The sequence below is a fragment of the Sceloporus occidentalis genome, unplaced genomic scaffold, assembly GCF_023333645.1.
Source record: "Sceloporus occidentalis isolate IW3139 unplaced genomic scaffold, rSceOcc1.0.p SCAF_7, whole genome shotgun sequence".
In the NCBI taxonomy this organism is placed as follows: domain Eukaryota; kingdom Metazoa; phylum Chordata; class Lepidosauria; order Squamata; family Phrynosomatidae; genus Sceloporus; species Sceloporus occidentalis.
In genome coordinates this window covers 9,587,792-9,604,968 of record NW_028316987.1, presented here as the reverse complement: position 1 = coordinate 9,604,968, position 17,177 = coordinate 9,587,792, and the positions used below count along the sequence as shown (strand labels likewise).

The 17,177-nt window shown below is 40.9% G+C and overlaps 1 protein-coding gene across 2 annotated transcripts; it reads right to left on the bottom strand.

Annotated features, from left to right (window-relative positions):
- Nucleotides 1-1,547: 1,547 nt before the first annotated feature.
- Nucleotides 1,548-15,252, bottom strand: LOC149309141 (keratin, type I cytoskeletal 19-like). Of its 2 annotated transcripts, XM_089531857.1 has the most exons (8): nucleotides 14,649-15,247; nucleotides 10,355-10,437; nucleotides 9,439-9,595; nucleotides 8,420-8,581; nucleotides 7,748-7,873; nucleotides 4,688-4,908; nucleotides 3,584-3,612; nucleotides 1,548-1,799 (listed from the first exon to the last, which is right to left on the bottom strand). In XM_089531857.1, exons 1-8 carry the CDS (start codon nucleotides 15,156-15,158, stop codon nucleotides 1,771-1,773), a joined length of 1,317 nt encoding a protein of 438 aa, XP_089387983.1. In that variant the 5' UTR covers nucleotides 15,159-15,247; the 3' UTR covers nucleotides 1,548-1,770. The 2 variants fall into 2 exon arrangements, with proteins under 2 accessions (XP_089387983.1, XP_089387984.1); XM_089531858.1 differs by lacking the exons at nucleotides 1,548-1,799; nucleotides 3,584-3,612 and having other exon boundaries at nucleotides 4,684-4,908; nucleotides 14,649-15,252.
- Between the last annotated feature and the right edge of the window lie 1,925 nt (nucleotides 15,253-17,177).

The window sequence follows — 17,177 nt, the reverse complement described above, 5'->3', positions numbered from 1 at the left end:
AATACAAGGGCAGGGCATGTATCCAAGGCAAGGTGGCCATTTGAACTCACAATAGTCCAATGGGGATATGACAAACCACACCATTCTGTAATTAATGACAGATACAATTAAAACCTTTATTAGTTTCTGGTGACTGCTTGCACACCAACTTCTTGTAAATTAATACTTCTGTGAGTTTTATTCTTCGAACAGGTCTACTCTAATTGGAACTAACAATTCAATATAAGCCTCCATGTCTTGCCTAAACAGGTAGATCAGGTGAGTGCTCTTGGTCTATGTCTGGAAGCATCTTCCTTCTTTGAACCCATCATAGCTGCCTGAGCAAGAGGGCACTGATTTATATAGTACAGATGTAGCAAAGTTGTTCACTGCGTAGAGGCCAATTTAGGCATGAAGTAATGACATCACTGGGCTGTGTAGACCACTCTGGATCATATCTTGGTTTCAGTACATGAATGGGGCCACCCACTTGATATGTCCTTGATTCTATCTTGGCAGTCACCAGGAAGTATAGCATGTACTCCACACACACACACACCCGCCAAGACTGGTTGGTCATGTGACAGCCATTGAATTCCTCTTCCAATCATGATCTGATTCAATACTGGAATACAAATTGCTAAATTTATAAATATGCATCATGTTTGGAGTCCCAAGTCACTGCATTCTTCTTCCCCATATCCCTTCCCTCCACAGGGAAGGGACCACCCTTTCTCCATCCACTGCTGGTCTCCTGAGCAATCCTGGTGGTGCAGCTAGCAGCTTTTGACCCTGGATTCAGTAGTGTACCCTTTCAATGGCCATGCAATTACTTTATCCTTATAATGGCATGTTTTACATCAGGTCTTACACTCTTGTACATTAAATCAAACATCTCAACCCCGAGGCTATTTTTTTTTTCAATCCGGATTTTAAAGAAGGAGGAGATGAAATACCTCTAAGCATGCACTTCTGATTCACTTAAACTGTAGCACTAACATGACTTCTCTCTGGTTTGCATGGCAATAAAGGCAAGGAGTGTTCCAACATATTCATATTCAGCATATTCATATTCAGAGAATATTCTGAGCTTGAAAAAGGTACTTGTTTGGACTACAGCTTTCATGGGTCAAACTAGTTTGGGGATTCTGGGAGTCCTTTCCCAAGCTCTGATAAAATAACAACCATCCATGGTCATCTGACTGTATTAATTCACTCTAGGAAGAGTGCTGAAAAAGGCCTTAGATGTTTCCAAAGCTTTTTTTCAACATAGTGTGAGGATTTCCATCTATATCATGATTGCTAGAATGGAGCCAGGCTTGTGGCCACTATTCCAGATGAATTAATCTGGGTTAAAGAATTGTGTGGATTTTCATAATGTGACATCCAATTGGCAACCTCATTTCACAAAGGGCCAGATACAGAGGCAAGATGCTGATGGAGTCCCACCTGCTGCTCAGCTTTGACCTAATGCAGGCAAAATGCACTTTGGAGATGTTCCTTATAATTAGTATTGTTTATCAGATGCACTAAATTTATCTTGGCAATAACCAGACTCTGTTTAGATGCACAGGAAACAAAGAGAGTTTTATTAGGAAGCAGAAACACCACATTGAAATGGAAAAGCAAGAACAGCTAAGTCAAAGAGGTAAGTCATCATATGCTATTCAGCCACCGAGTTTAAGGAAGTGATTGCAAGCTGTGCTTTATTTTCATCTGTGGGTTACAGCAATGGTCCATTTCAAATCCTGGGTCTGTTACAGGCATTTCTGCTTGAAGAAGGCATGCTCTTTAGTGCTTCTTGCCATCTCCCACTTTGTCTGCAATAAAAAAGGGGGAGAAATAAGACCCATGTTATTCCTCTGCTCCTGCTCAGCCTTGCTTCTTCCATGTCAAGCAAAGGGTTGAGTTTTTCTGTTTCTTGACAATTACTTATAATTAGGAAAACAACCAGAACTCTCTCAAGAATTGCTTACTTCTCCTGAGATTTCTTTGACTTCCTTTAGGCAAGATAAGTGGTAGCTGGTCACTTACATGTTTACTATGGGGTTTAGATGCTATTTTAATGGAGTTATCTGAGATGTTGAGAGAATCAGTGTGGTGTAGTGGTTCGAATGTTGGATTTTTGTCTCTGGAGACCAGGGTTCAATCCCTCCCCAGCCATGAAAATCCACTGGGTGACCTGGGATAAGTCACACTTTCCCAGCCTCAGAGGATAGTAAGGGAAACCTCCTCTGAACAAACTTTCCAAGAAAACCCTGTGATAAATTTGTCTTCAAGTGGGAAATCACTTGAAAGTGCACAACAGCAACAACATCTGGTCCGAGACCAGAATTCAGAAAAGTCATTAGACATACTGGCTGAAAGATTATCAAATTGTAGTACAAACAGGTAATTTTTACAAGCTCTGTCCCAAACACAAATCTCTCTGGATCTTTTGTAGCTCCTCTGTCACCTTCTTCTAATTCCATATGTTATTCTTTCCATTCCTGTTATTAGATATCAGCATACTCACTCAGTTCAGCACAACACATCTCATTGACAATACAGCTCTAATACTGTAAATTTTCATTTCAAAGTTTTAAAAGTTTTCTCCCTGCTGGGTTATAGTGTAATGTTGAGTGTTTTAGTATAATTTTTGGTCATCATTTACATTTTGGGGAGATTTTGCAAAGATTTCACAAATACTTTTTTTCACAATAACTTTGTATTTTGTGTAAAATGCAACGTTTTGCAGAATACTATGGAGATTATCACACCTGAGGCTTGCTGTGCTCAAATTGCCAACAAAACACTCCAGAAGCGCAGAAGTATGATAGCTTGTTGCACTTCTGAAGCGTCGCTGAAGTGTCCCCTCTCCCCTCCCATCAGCAAAGCATTTGCAGAGCAGCATTGAAGAAATCTTCAATAACGGGAAGTTTTGTTATGAAGAAATGGCTGTTCCGCGAATGCTTTGCTGACAGGAGAGGCGAGGGGACGCTTCAGTGACCCTTCAGAAGCACAACCAGATATCACATCTTTGCACTTTGTCAGCATTTTAACCATGGCAAGTCTCCATGTGATAATCCCCATGTTCTGCTACCATCAAGTATAAAGGGCAATATTCTCCCATTACCCTGTTAAAATAAGATTCAAGTGCCAGTCTCATCAGGTTCTATATATGATCCAGGAAAGCTGCACTGTCTTTGCCTCAGTCAGTCAAATATTTTGAATTGCCCCTGGTGTCAAATTATTAATTTGGTACATTTGAATCTCACCTTTCTTTCTTTTTTCAGATTTTCATGTGGCGAACCAGAGTCTCTCACCGAGTCATTGCTCCGATCTGAACTTGATTAGATTTAGCACAATGGCTGTGTTGTGTATCCTTACAAAGGAGAGGCAACTACTAGAGAGCACCCAATGGAATGTATAGAGAAAAAAGGGAGATGTACATCCAATTTCTCAATGGCATTTGTGTGTGTGTTTGTGTGTGTGTTGGGGGAAATCCAATGCATTTTGGTCTATGTAAATGTTTCAATGTTCTTCTTTGGGACAATATGAGATCCAACTGCAGAAATTTCTGGGGCTGAAAATCTAATTCCAAAATAAAACCATTAGGCCTTACCATTCGTTCCAGAGTCAGCCCCTGAGAAGCTGCAGAACAGAGACAAAAGAGAAAAAAAATAGTGTCAGATTCAGATTCAAAAAAGAAATCCAAGCAACAAAGCAACTTCTCATGGGATCCTAGGGTTTGTAGTTTTGCAGCTCTCTAGTTGAAAATCTTAAATAACCATCCCTAAATGAAAAATCCCCAAATTCTATAGGATGGAACCACAGCAGTTAAAGTTGAATCACTGTGCTGTAACTATGTCCCATGAAAGCAGCATTTCACAGTGCAACAACAAGAAGGAAACAATGGCTTTTTCTAACCTGTTTTCCCCTGCCAGCATCAGAAGTACCAAACAACTTTCAGTTTTTTTAAAAAAATTAACAATTTGAAGGTTAAAACTCTCCAAATCTGAAGAAAAGGTGATCACCTTACTGAGTTCAAAACCAGTGTTTTGCCTTTGTTTCAGCAGCAAACTATATATGACTCCCAGTCAAGTAATGATTTTTCCAAAGATCTTTTAAAACAAAATCAGTTATGAATTGCTGTCAACTGGCTTTAAAAATCATGGGCTGCTTAACATTTCCTTTGCTCCTTCCCACCCCACCAAGCTGCTTTTTGGCCCCTTCTGTTTCAGAGTAAGGAAGTGGCAAAACCAACTCTGAGTATTCCTTGCATAAGAAAACCATATGAAATTCATGTGGTTGTCATAAGTGACAGGTGATTTGAAGGCACATGCACACATACATGAATGAGATCAGTCATTGTAACCTTTCCATTGTGAAAAGCAGTCTGGTAGGTGATATGAAAAACAGTCCATGGGGAGAAAGAAGGGCCCATCCTCCTCTGTGGATCCAAACTGCAACTTTCTGGACTTAGTTCAAATGGGTATGCAGCTAGATTCCTTCATCACACACTTCCCCACTATGATGAGCTGTTTTTTAAAAAATTTCTATATGAATTACAGCAATGATTTAGGAATGTGCATGTATGCATAAAAATTAGCACATGAAAATTTTAGGCAAATCTGGATCTTCTTCTGTCCTTTTTTCCAGTGATGTATTTCCTCTTTTGGGGGACCATGGATAACTAGCCATTCTAGACACCTGTACATTCACTTACTGGAGGTCTTGTCCTTCCAGAAGCTGGCGGTAGGTTTGAATCTCTTGCTCCAGTCGGCTCTTGATGTCCATCAACATTTTATAATCACTGTTCTGACGTTCCATGTCTGAGCGGACCTCCACCAGCTGTGCTTCAATGTCGCTGATCACACCCTGGATCTGGCACAACTGAGCACTGTAGCGGTTCTCTGTGTCTGCCAAGGAGCCTTCCAGAGCAGCTTTCTGAGAAGAGAAGGCACACTACTGAGAAAGCTTGTTCCATGTTCATTGCTAAAGTACAAGTGCCAGTTCTGAAGAAATGTCAGAAGTACAGCTGAAAACTGGGCAGTGGTTTGGAAACATAAATATAGAGTCAAATTGACTTTTTTTTTTTTACAATGGCCAGAATCCTGTTGAAGACTTATATCTTCTTAAGTGGGCTTATGTCTGCAGAAATTACATTCAGGCAATTCCATAATGACAGTAAAGAGTTGTTATGTTACTACATTGGGGTGGGGTGGGGAGTCAGCAAAGTGACTGGTGCACAACAGGACTGAAGCACAACAAAACTGATGCATATTGGTCCCGTTGTGCATCAGGTCACCTGCTTGAGAGTACCAATGTGCAATGTGACACTCTTGCCAGTACCCTACTATGCACTGGGTCCCTTTCTGGGAGCAAGGTGGCATAGAAATAAAATGAAAATAAAAATTTTTTGCAAATCACTAACAGAGCTTCTTAGTGCCTCAGCTACATAACTAAATATACATAAAGTTACAGAGGCTATGGGTCATTATTTTTGGATAATAAGTAGTGAATTGTGGAAAGTCTATCTTGTCACCTGAAGAATTGTCAAAACCCTAATCTTTGCTGGTAACATTACTATTAGGGATCACAGCACCCAGAATCCCCTATGTGTTTTGGAAAGATGTAATCCAAAAGGTAGTATTTCAAAGTTATGCCCATAGCCCACTCTTCCAGAAGCTGCGTTAGGACCTTAACAAATGGCTTGAAATTTGGTGAGCAAAACTAATTTTGTAATACGGTGTTTTAATGTCTGCCAGATAATTATTGCTGCACCTGAATCCTATGTTTTCCCATATGTTTCTTTGTGCCATTGCTGACTCCAAGCCTTCAGGAAAGGGTTGGTTATTAGTGTAAATAAATACAGACTTTGTACTCCAAAGCGGTTAATTGCCCTAACATTAGCAGCAGCAGACAGACTGAGAAGAAGCTTGTATTTATACTGAAACAAGTGAGAAACATATGCAAACCAATATCAGCATTTTAAACTTCAAACACTAGGCCCTAGACATATTAGTTATTTAATATTCAGACACCAAAGGGCAAATTCATTTATAATTTAAGGTACAGTTGGACCTTTGTATCCATGGGGTATCCATTCTGGACCCCCTCATGGATATGAAAAAATGTGTGATCACAAGTGCCTTTGTCTCTAATAGTGGCACAATGTGCATGTGGCCACTAGTGTGGCCTCATGCATATGCTGCCATTTGGGACAATGGGGCTTGCCATCCATGGATGTTGAAATCCACTGATAAGAACTCTGTGGATAGTGAAGTCTGACTGTACTATATATACTAGAAATTTTAGTCAAAACATTAACCCAAAAAATCTGGACCAATTTATGAATTGGCCAGTGTAAATACTGTACTTTAACTCTTTATGAAAAAAGAACCATCCCCTCCTCTGAGTAGAGTGATGAAAGGCATGAGCTTAGTCTGTCCCGGAAGCACTAAAAAGAAGCCCCAACTCCCTCTACTCTGTCCACTGTGGCACTGCCTCTGGCCTTTTGGGGAAAATGGCACTGGTAGCAACTCTCTGGCACTTCCCATTAAAGAAGTGCCAAGAGGAATTGCACTTTGAGTGATTTGAATAAGAATAAGAAAAAAAAAAAACATTTGTGTATGTTTGTCAGATTTTTCTGGGTTAAAATCAAGCAAAGTTATAACATTAAAGTTAAATGCTATAAGGAACTGCTAACACAGGTGCTATTTTCTTTGTTTGGCCTTTTCATCCTTTTTGTCATATGTACATTTTCTTATTCCCCTCCGTGCCTGGTCACCTCCCTCACATATTGCATAGTTCCCGCTCAAGACTTTAGGGTGAGCCCAAACAGTTATGCCTACTGAAACTTTGTAAGTTTTGGCATCATTTTCCTTTGCTTCATCCTTTTCATCCTTTGTTAGATGCCCCTAGGTTTTACCCTCAACATATCGATGGGTCATGTAAAAATTCGTAATTTTGGTCCTCAAACCTGTTCTCAACTTATACAGATGGTTGATTTAGGAGATTATAGCACACCTTTTTCTCCCAAGCTGGGCATGGGCTGGGCACAGGATTAAACCGTTTAAAAACAGATGTTATCACATCCCTCCATGCCCAGCTCAGAGGCATCGTATACCTAATTCAGACTTCTCCAAGACTTCACAAAGAAGTCCGGATCAGGTATGCAATGCCTCTGAACTGGGTATGGAGGCATATGATAACATGCGTTTTTAAACGGTTTCAGCCCATGCCCAGCTTGGGAGCAAAAAGCATGTGATAATCTCCTAATAGTCAAGTATAGATGGTATGTCTGAACACAAACACTGGAAAAAAGACCACCACTAATCCATGTACAGTTGGCCCATTCTGGATCCTCCCGCAGATACCAAAATCTGTGGATGCCCGAGTTTAAATTGTCCCCAATGAAAGTGGAGGTAATGAAACTTCAACTTCTTCCCTCCCTTCCTCCCTCTAGGAGAGGAGTAGGCAGCGGCGGTGGGCAGCGGGGCTCTGCCTCTTTCACCATTGCTGCTTCCTCTGCTGCCACCACTACTGCTTCCTCCTACTCCTCCACCTCTTCCTCCTCTGCCTTTTCTTCCTGGCTCTTCCTCCTCCACTGCCTCTTCTTTTCTCTTCCTCCACTGCTTTCTCCTCCTCCTCCTCCTCTGCTGCTGCCACTTCCTCCTCCTCCCCTGCTTCCTCATCCTCCTCCTCCTCACTATGAGCTTGCTGTCCATAGATGGTTGACTCCATGGATGGCAAGTCTACGGATACCAAGGGAGAACTATATTACCATGCTGAGTTGAGATTGCAGCTCAATCTCCAAGCCTTGGAGGGTACGCCTCAAGTCTGTGATTTCAGTCTTGCTGGTCTGAAGTTGTTCGGTGTTGACAGCAACTTCTCGGTGCAGTTCTTCAGTCTGTATTTTTTTAAAATGCAAGGAAAGGGAAGAGATTGCGAAAAGGAGCTAAAATTTTGCCAGTGATATGCGCATGCCCTCCAACATTACACAGATCAAAACTGGAATAGGCATGTCCAAGCAGCATCAAAGTGTGGGCGAAATGGTAAAATTTATCAATAGGGAAGAATAGACAAGATAAGAAAGGCTGAAGCAGATTGCTTTCTCCTGAGTCTACAGGGAACAGCAAGATTCTGCCCCCTATTCACCTCTCCTGCTGTGATAATTGAGTCATACTACTTTTGCACATGGAAATCAATTTGTAGCAATTGAAATATATTGAGGACAAAGGGTCAAAGTGGGAAGCAGAGAGATAAACAGGGGCATTTTAGAGACAGCTGAAAAAGTGGGACAACAGAGGATTAATTGGGACTGTCCTGGCCAAATCAAGACAGTTGGAAGGTATGCATAGCCAGTGGAAGAATCCCAGATTTTTTTCTACTGCATTGGTTGTTTATTTCTACATTTCCCACCTTTCTTTTGTTTCCCATTCTTTCTCCATCTTACCTTAGTGGTAAACCAAGATTCAGCATCCCTCCTGTTCTTGTCAGCCAACAGTTCATACTGGTCTCTCATATCAGCCAAGATCTTGGTGAGATCGATGCCTGGAGCAGAATCAACTTCAACACTCACATGGCCAGTCAGCTGCCCAGACAGAGCACCCATTTCCTACAAATCAGTTAAAAGCATAGTCATGAGTTGAGGACCTGTTTGTCAAACAACAATCTACAGCATGCATCATTTAGCTAGAGAAAGGTGAACTATTCAAAGCTTCCCTGGGATGAACCCCAAAATGATCTGAGGCCTTCTGCAAAATAAATAAATGAACAAATAAATCAGAGGATCTTGGCTCCCCCTAACCCCAAGCCAATCTGACGAGACTGGCTGGTGAGGTAGTTGAAGAATGACAGCCAATGGGTATGAGGGAAAGTGGTAGAGATGGGCATGTGATGAAGAAAGATAAGAATCCTTTTCCAGGTCATATTTGGTTTGTTGAGATACAGGGTTTCATCAGTTAGGCTACCCTTTAACAAGTACAAGGAAATTCTAAGAAAGGAATGAATCCAAGTTAGATATTTTATGGAGGATCTTATAGATTACTCTGTACCAAGCTAACCCTACATAAGAAATGGTCCTCCACATGCATCCTACCATCTGGCAACCTGAAACTAATGAATTCCTTTGGAGTATCTTTGGCTTCTGGCAAGTTTAAAAATACAGAGAGCAAAATCCAGTTCTTAGTGCCAGCTAGAGTTGATCTGGTGAATTCTTGGATTTACTCCACTTATTACCCAGCAATGGGTTTACTGTAGTTGAGACTACTAATTGAATTTGGCTCTCAGTTTTAAGCATACAAACCTTTAATCATCTACTACTCCAGGTGAGCATAACCAATGAAATCAATGGAACATCAGAAAATTGTGTCTTAGGTCCTATGAATTACTGTGGATCTAAGAACAGAACCACTGAAATGGCTACATATGGCAAAGCTGGGATTCAGTCCACCCTACACTATCTTTCTTTACCTCCTCATGATTCTTCTTAAGGTAGGCCAGCTCCTCCTTCAGGCTTTCAATCTGCAGCTCCAGATCAGTTCTAGCCAAGGTCAGCTCATCCAGGACACGGCGAAGGCCATTGATGTCAGCCTCAACACTCATGCGCATGGCCTGCTCAGACTCAAACCTTTAAAAAACAACATCAGCTTATTACAGGCTGGCTTAATCTTTTACAACAGAAAGTTAGCTTCATTCCCACAAGTTCTGGCATTACCAGTGTGGGCATTTTAAAATCCCCCACAGCTCTGAGTCTTAACAGCAAGGCTGGTCAACTTGTGTCCCTCCAGACTGTAACTTCCATCAACCCTAGCTAGCACGACCAGTGGTGAGGGATAATAAGAATTACAATAGCGTCTGAAAGTAGACATGTTACCTATGCTTGTGGAACAGATGTTGATTTATTTCCAAATGTAGAAAGACTCACAGTGTTGTTAGACTGTCCAGTAAAATACGTCTGGATTTAGAAGTCTGGCATTATGCTTGTTCACATGGTTGCTTATATCTTAGCATGTAGCCGTGATATACTAAAGACACTTGTATAGATTCTTATACTGTGCTTAGGTTTTGTTTTTGTGTTGTTGTTGTTGTTGTTGTTGTTGTTGTTAATTATCTATTTTCTATCACTATAAATGGCAGCAACTAGCTTCTAATGGGGCAATGAGTCTTTTCTGGATTTTAGACAGAATATTTTTTTAAAAGCTACCCCAAAGACTGAACACTATACCCCAAATAGATTCAGCATCTGGAAAACTCCTTGAAAATTCCAGCTAAAATGAGGAGTGTTTCTGTAAACAGTTGTCAGTGATCATTGTCTTTGCCTATATGAAAACAGTTCCTAATACATATCCTTCACTCGCAGTTCACTGCCCATGGGGCATTTACTCACTTTGTTTTGAAGTCATCAGCAGCCAGCCTGGCATTGTCAATCTGCAGGACAATTTTGTTGTTGTCAAGGGTTGCATTACAAATCTGCAAAAGAAGAAGTCATACATGTCAGGTCATTTGCTTTGACGCATGCTGCAACTTTTCTCTTGAACTAGCGTGGTGGCCACTGAACTCTTTGCCTGCATGTGGTGACCTCTCTAGAAAGGCAGTAGCTTGTGACACATTGTTAGAGTGGCATGGTCTTCTGGATGTTCAACCCTTGTGCAGCAGTATTGCTCATCACAATGAAATAAAATAGGCCATGTCTTCATGCAAATCTATAGAATAAGGATTGGCCACCTGTAGCCCTCCAGATTTTTTTTCAACTGTAATATCTGTTACTATTAGCTTTGATGGCTAGGGCTTGCCACCCATCAACATTTGGAATGAGACAAGTTATCCAACCATGGAATCAATGTATATTAGGTTAAGAACTAGTAAACTTATTTTCATCCAGCCAATGAAACTGTGTTCCAAAAGAAAGAAAGAAAGAAAGAAAGAAAGAAAGAAACTGTGTTCCATCAGGTGCTGATGTATGAAGTTCATGTAATATATGGATTCTGCCTAGATTTATTCCTACTGTATCGTATTTTACTAGACCTCACCAATAACCTACCAGGTTTTGACCCAATCTTACATAGGATGGTCATGTGAGTGATTTCATACAGAACAGTCTTGTATTTGAAAGGCAGTCAGAGGCCTGGGCTCTGTTTGACAGCATTATCTATTTGAAGAGCTGTCTAGCAGTTATGACTTTCATGCACTTTGGATTTTATTCTGAACTTTTCAAGGAGTTATGTAAGCACTAAGGATCTTGGATAGCTCCTTTAAAATTTGCATTAAAACCTGAAGTAGATTCACCGTGCCACTAATATGTAATCCGTCAGCTGCCATTGCTGTTAACTGTGCTCTTTTTTGAGAGGAAGCAATTCCATTTTGTGGGTGATGCATAAGTGACTAGCTTAGTTCTGCATCTGGCATATTAAATTCCCTCCTGACCCTGCTTTAATCTGGTGGTTTTTTTCAGGCCCCGTCCAACAACCTTGGGGTTTTCAAAGTCATAACTGAGAATCCCTGCTTGGGTGGTGATAGTCATGAACTTAGAGGAGGCTGGTACAAATTTCCTTACAATAACTGTTTGCTTTTCTGCAGTTCTGTGTGTGCTTTTGGGATGGGTGTGCTTCCTCTCTAAACAAACCAGTATTGTGTACTGATGACTCCACTGCTTTGGCAAAATAAACCTTGGGTGTACACAGAGAGTAAAGATTATAGTGTGCTTAGTTTTGTCAACAGCCATTATTTTCTTGTCTTCTTTTTCCTCTTTAGATAATAGCTAGATACACCACAGATTCCCAAAGAGCTTGTGTGGGAATAAAGACTGGGAGGCCTATATTGAGATCCTAATGTAAACGTGTAAAACAAGAACTCCAGAATGGACAACAGCTTCAAAAATCCCCAACCATCATAGCCAGAAAAGTAACCTGTCTGTGCCCTGTGACTTGGATGATCCATAGGTTATAACCCAAGATACTGAGTGAGTGGAGACTATCCTCCTGACAGAGTTTAGGCTTTAAAAAAATCCAGAGTGGATATGGAAATATCCTATTAGGTATGTATTACCAAAGAGGAAAAATGTACCAGCAATAAAAGAGTACAAAAGAGGGCATTAATTAGTTTAAATCTGTGTCATGTTCTATATGTACATTTAAAAATTTAGACATCTCTGTTTAGAGAAGCTTGTGAACAGGTGACCTGTGTCCCTGGCTTCTCAGTCTGCTAACAGTTTCAAAGACACCTTCTTTCCTTTCTCATGGTTCTTTATCTTTAAACCAGGCTCAAACTTGATTTGGTCAATATTAATTTAAATCCTATTGACTGCAGTACCGCTACTGGAGATATGACTAAACTGTATTCAAACAGCACAATCCTAAACATGTCTACTCAGAAGTAAATATCACCAAGGCTTACATCCAGATATGTTGATATAAGATTGCAGCCTTGGTTAAATTATTTTAGTTCCCATTGAAATAAATGAGGTATAGGTGATTCAGTGTGATTTAGATGTCAGAGCATTGGACTAAGACTAGGTGGAGCTGGTTCTGGATTCCTGCTTGGCCATGAAGCTTAATGCATGACCTCAGTTTATGGTTATTATCTCTCAGTCTAATCTACCTCATAGGATTATTTTGAGGACAGTTTTCCCCCACTGATTTTAACAAGAACTGAATTTAACTTAATTAAGACCCAACCCATTATTACTGTTCTGAGACATTTGAGTAGGTTTGTCCATAAATCTAATAAATTTAAGACTTCTAAATGCACATTCAGATTAATCATTTTAAAAAATAAATAAATCTAGCTTCATGAAATATGTACCAGCTGCTGTACAGCTTTTCTTTGCAAGCCCTAAAAATAAAACTTCATTCTTCTAATACATCAGTTGCTCCATAACAGTGTAATTCAGTTATCATCTCAGAGGATCAGTAATTCAGTAACTGTGAGCATCTTCAGCTTGATGTTTGAGGATTATTCAACAAAATTATATCTGGGGCTGTGTGTTGTAGGCCTTCAAGTTATTTCTGACTTATGGCATCCCTAAGGTGAACCTATTGCAGGGTTTTCTTGGCAAGTTTCTTCAAAAGAAGCTTGCCATTGCCTTCCCCAGAGGCTGAGAACATCTGAGTTGCCCAACATCACCCAGTGGGTTTTTGTGGCCTAGTAGGGATTTGGATCCTGGTCTCCAGAGTCATATTCCAACACTCAGACCACTATGCCACACAGGGTCTCTCTATTAGGGGCTACCAAGGATCAATGAGCTGAATGCGGGGTGGGATGGTTTATTGCACATAGCTGCAGAATTAGAAAATGCAATCCATTGTAAATAAAATCTGGTGACAAGAGGGTAGCTATAAAAATAAAACAAGACATCATTTGTTACAGTCTTGGTACCAGAAAACAAAACAGTGAAGGGCATAAAAGGTGTTCAATTGGTTCTTCTTGCAATATAATAAATGGAATAGACTACATTCTGGATGTGCAAGTTGCATTGAATTCCCCAGAATGGGAAGCCAGATGAATTCTCAGCCATGCAAAAACTGTTTGCAAAAGTGAGACCTTCCCACTCTATTTCAGATAAGGGCCTTATTGCAAACCAAACAAGGCTAGCTACATTAAAGGCAGTTAGCAAATTTATTTCCTTCAGAGATGAGGAGGGAGAAAAAAGGTATTACTAATTGAGGCAGTTGAATACAGTTACGCAATGAATTCTTTGTATCATGTCCTAGTCGACAGAAATGCAGCCTCAGTATTTATGCATGCTGTTTTTTAAAAATGAAAATCACATTTTGAGTATGGGCGTGTACCCTCAGCCATGTTTCCTTTTATACACCATCTTTAATATGAAATCTACTGCACAAATTCTACCTTGTTTGTTTTTATTGTCATTCTTGCAAATTGGTCTGCTATTATGTCCTCTTAAATATGTCAGCACTAAGAACAACCCTACTAGAACATAAGGTATCTCACAGTACAGGCTTTTTGCCTAAAGTCCATAATGACTGCCCCTATTCCTATTTTACAGTTGATACTACTGAGAGGTAGAGATTTCCTATGATAACCTGATAAAAACGCTGCTGGGCCACACTAAGGTTGCCATTTTGTCTATATCTAACAAAGGTTTTGAGTTTCTAATGCCTGACAAGCTGTGAGGAGATGATATATTTCACATTCCTCAATTTGTCTGTGAGAAAAAAGATTCAGGAGGTGAATGTATGCAACCACTGAATGTATAGAAGCATTAATAGGAAGGAGGAAATGGCCAAACTGCCATTATGTGGCACTACATTGGCTTTTACTATTTGTTCTCTCTATGCTATGCAACTTCCCAGCTCTTTCCATGACATAAATGAACACAACTGCATGGCTCTTTCATACTTGTGACACTTCAAAAATGTGTAAAGTTATTTTTTGGACTTTGATGCCCAGAATACCCCAAGCATGGTCACTGGCTGACCAGCTAGAGGATTGTGGGTATTGTGGTCCAGAAAAGTAACTTTTCCAGTTCTAGAAACATGACTGAGATTGTTGGGCAGCCATAATCATTGGTTACCCAGATCCATGCTGCACAATGGCAGCCTTCCCTTTCAGCAGGGAACGCCCTGCCCCACCACATATTTTATAATTTTAATAGATTGCGTTACACATGGAGGGATGCTAAATTTCCCCTTGAGATGCACCTTGCAAGCCTGAAGTCCTACCTTGTCTTTGAGGTCCTCAATGGTCTTGTAATATTGGCTGTAGTCACGGGCTGGGCTAGCAGGGCCCTGCTTCTGGTACCAGTCTCGGATTTTCACTTCTAGATCTGTGTTGGCCTCCTCCAGGGCACGCACCTTGTCCAGGTAGCTTGCCAAACGGTCATTCAGATTCTGCATAGTTATCTTTTCATTGCCAGAAAGGAGGCCATCATTGGCATTTGCACTGCTACCAAACCCACCACCAAAGCCTCCTCCATAGCCTCCTCCAAAGCCACTGCCAAAGCCACCACCAAAGCCACTGCCAAAGCCGCCACCAAAGCTACCTCCACTCAGTCCTCCTCCATATCCACTGCCCAGACCACCTCCAGCCCCAGAGGTGACATATCTAGCAGATGAGACAGAAACGCCTCGGCCCCCAGATCCACCATGGATGCTTGGAGCTCGGAAGGAGGATTGGCCACCAAGCCCACCTCCAACAGAAGTGGAAGATTGCCTGTAGCTGTAAGTGGTCATGGTTGGAGTGTGTGTGGAGGCTGTGTGAAACCCTGGCAAGAAAGTTACACTGTCTGTGCTCTGGCCAAAATATGAGCCCTTCTCCTCTCACTGTCTCCTTTTATTGCAGCCACTGTGGGAGTTATCCCTCCAGCTAGGTGATATGTGAGACCTCTGGAATGGACCAACCCTCAACCCTTTGCCAACACATTGATCCTCCTCATTGGTCAGTTGGCACGAAGTGGGATGTGTTTCTTTTAGCATTTATTTTCAAAGAAACTTCATTCTCCCTCCTATACCCTCCCCTCCCCACTTTGTCTTATCTTGCTTTCTCCCCTCCTTTTAGAACAAAGGTGTGATTCATGGTAGGTGCCTTTCTCCTGGAAGAAGAAAAGTAATAGTTTACTTAAGCTGCAACTAAACCCTTGAGCACACACACCTGTCCTCCTGACACACACATGCATGCACACACAAACACACAGAGGCTCCTTTGTGCAACTAGGTAGGGAAAGGAAAAGACTCAGAGCAGACCATCACCAGACACAGTTGGCAACATGCTACAATGAAACTGAGACCTACAGGGTTGCTAAAAGGCTCTTAGTGAGAAGCAGGCTGGATAACAATCATCTTCTTATTAAAAGTGATCTGAGTAGACTCTGAATCTTTCAACTCTTATGTCTCTAACAGAAAGGAGTACCTTATAAAGTAAAAGAAAATCTGCTTTAGATAGTGTTCTCGATGTCTCCTGGTATTTTAGCCTTGGAAAAAGATAACTTCTAGTATTTTTTTCCCTTAAAGGGCCTGTTTTCTATTTTGAAAGTGTTGGAATCTTTGTAGCACATTTTGACATGGGTTCAAATATGCAGGCCTGCTTCCTATCAACTGCAATTTGATACAAAGCCAACAGAGCTTAGAAAAGTTACCTTTTCCTTTCTAACTTTCTTTCTTTCTTTTTTGGACTGGAACTCAAGGCCTGTGATTTGTAATGTGCTAAGTATTAGTGGTGAGATGATAAATAACTGAGTCATGGAATGTGCACTGTATTAACTTGATATGCCCATTCCGCTGTTGTTCATGTGTAGGGCTTGGTCACAGACAGTGCTCATCAACAGTTTTACCATTTCCTCATACATATAGGTTTTTAAACATTTATTTCCCCCAGATATTGAAGTTCTTCCTCTCTTGAGTAGGAATAAATTCACATTTTTTTGTAAATTCTGCAAAAATGCACTGGAACGAAATTCTCCCCCATTTGCACCAGCCAAGTTCAATACAGTCGTTCCTTTATGGCTTATTGTTTGGTTTATTAATTTGGCTTATCTCTCTCGGTTTAAATTTCAGTTTGGGAAGCATCCTCATGCTATCAGAAGGTTTTTGCTGCTCAATGTGCCATCTGAATACAGCCCAAGTACATCCTCGCTTCCAGGAGCGCTCCACATGGCTCTTTTTAGATCCAAGAGTTTTCCGGCTTTAGAAAATGGCTGTTGGAGTACTCCTGGAAGTGGGGATGAACCCAGGCTATATTTTGGCAGCAGATTCAACTGGAAAAATCTTCTAATAAGATCAGAATGCTGCCTGAATTGAAATTTATACCGGGAGAAGTAAGCCAAGTTAATAAGCCAAGCGATAAGGTACATTGTATCAGCAGAGGATTTGTTCCAGACCCCAACAACAACAACAACAACAACAACAACAACAACAAAAATGTGGGACCTCAAGCCGCATGCACATTCTTTCATTACAAACATTGGGCCTTGCTTTGCATGGAAGCTGAAATTCACGGATGGCAAACCAGGGATAAGAAGAGCCCACTGTAGTTATGAGGTACTCTGTTGACATTTGTTTTTAGAATAATATTATTTTACTATTTCAGTATATTATAGTGTTTGTCTGATGTTCTGGCCTTTGGTGAAAAGGGTGTTATAAATACAGCGTGCTTGTGCCATATGCAGGTGCACCATACATGGCTTTCAGCTTATGCTGAAGCCGTGTGATGGAAGCAGCAATGGCATGCATACTCGTGGCATGTGCACCATGCCG

Excerpts from the sequence above, each read along its gene's own strand:
- LOC149309141 (XM_089531857.1), bottom strand. The coding sequence starts at position 15,158 with ATGACCACTTACAGCTACAGGCAATCTTCCACTTCTGTTGGAGGTGGG. Across the intron at positions 9,596-10,354 it reads GCTGATGACTTCAAAACAAA|GTTTGAGTCTGAGCAGGCCA; the intron begins GTGAGTAAATGC and ends TGTTTTTTAAAG. Across the intron at positions 8,582-9,438 it reads TTAAGAAGAATCATGAGGAG|GAAATGGGTGCTCTGTCTGG; the intron begins GTAAAGAAAGAT and ends ACTGATTTGTAG.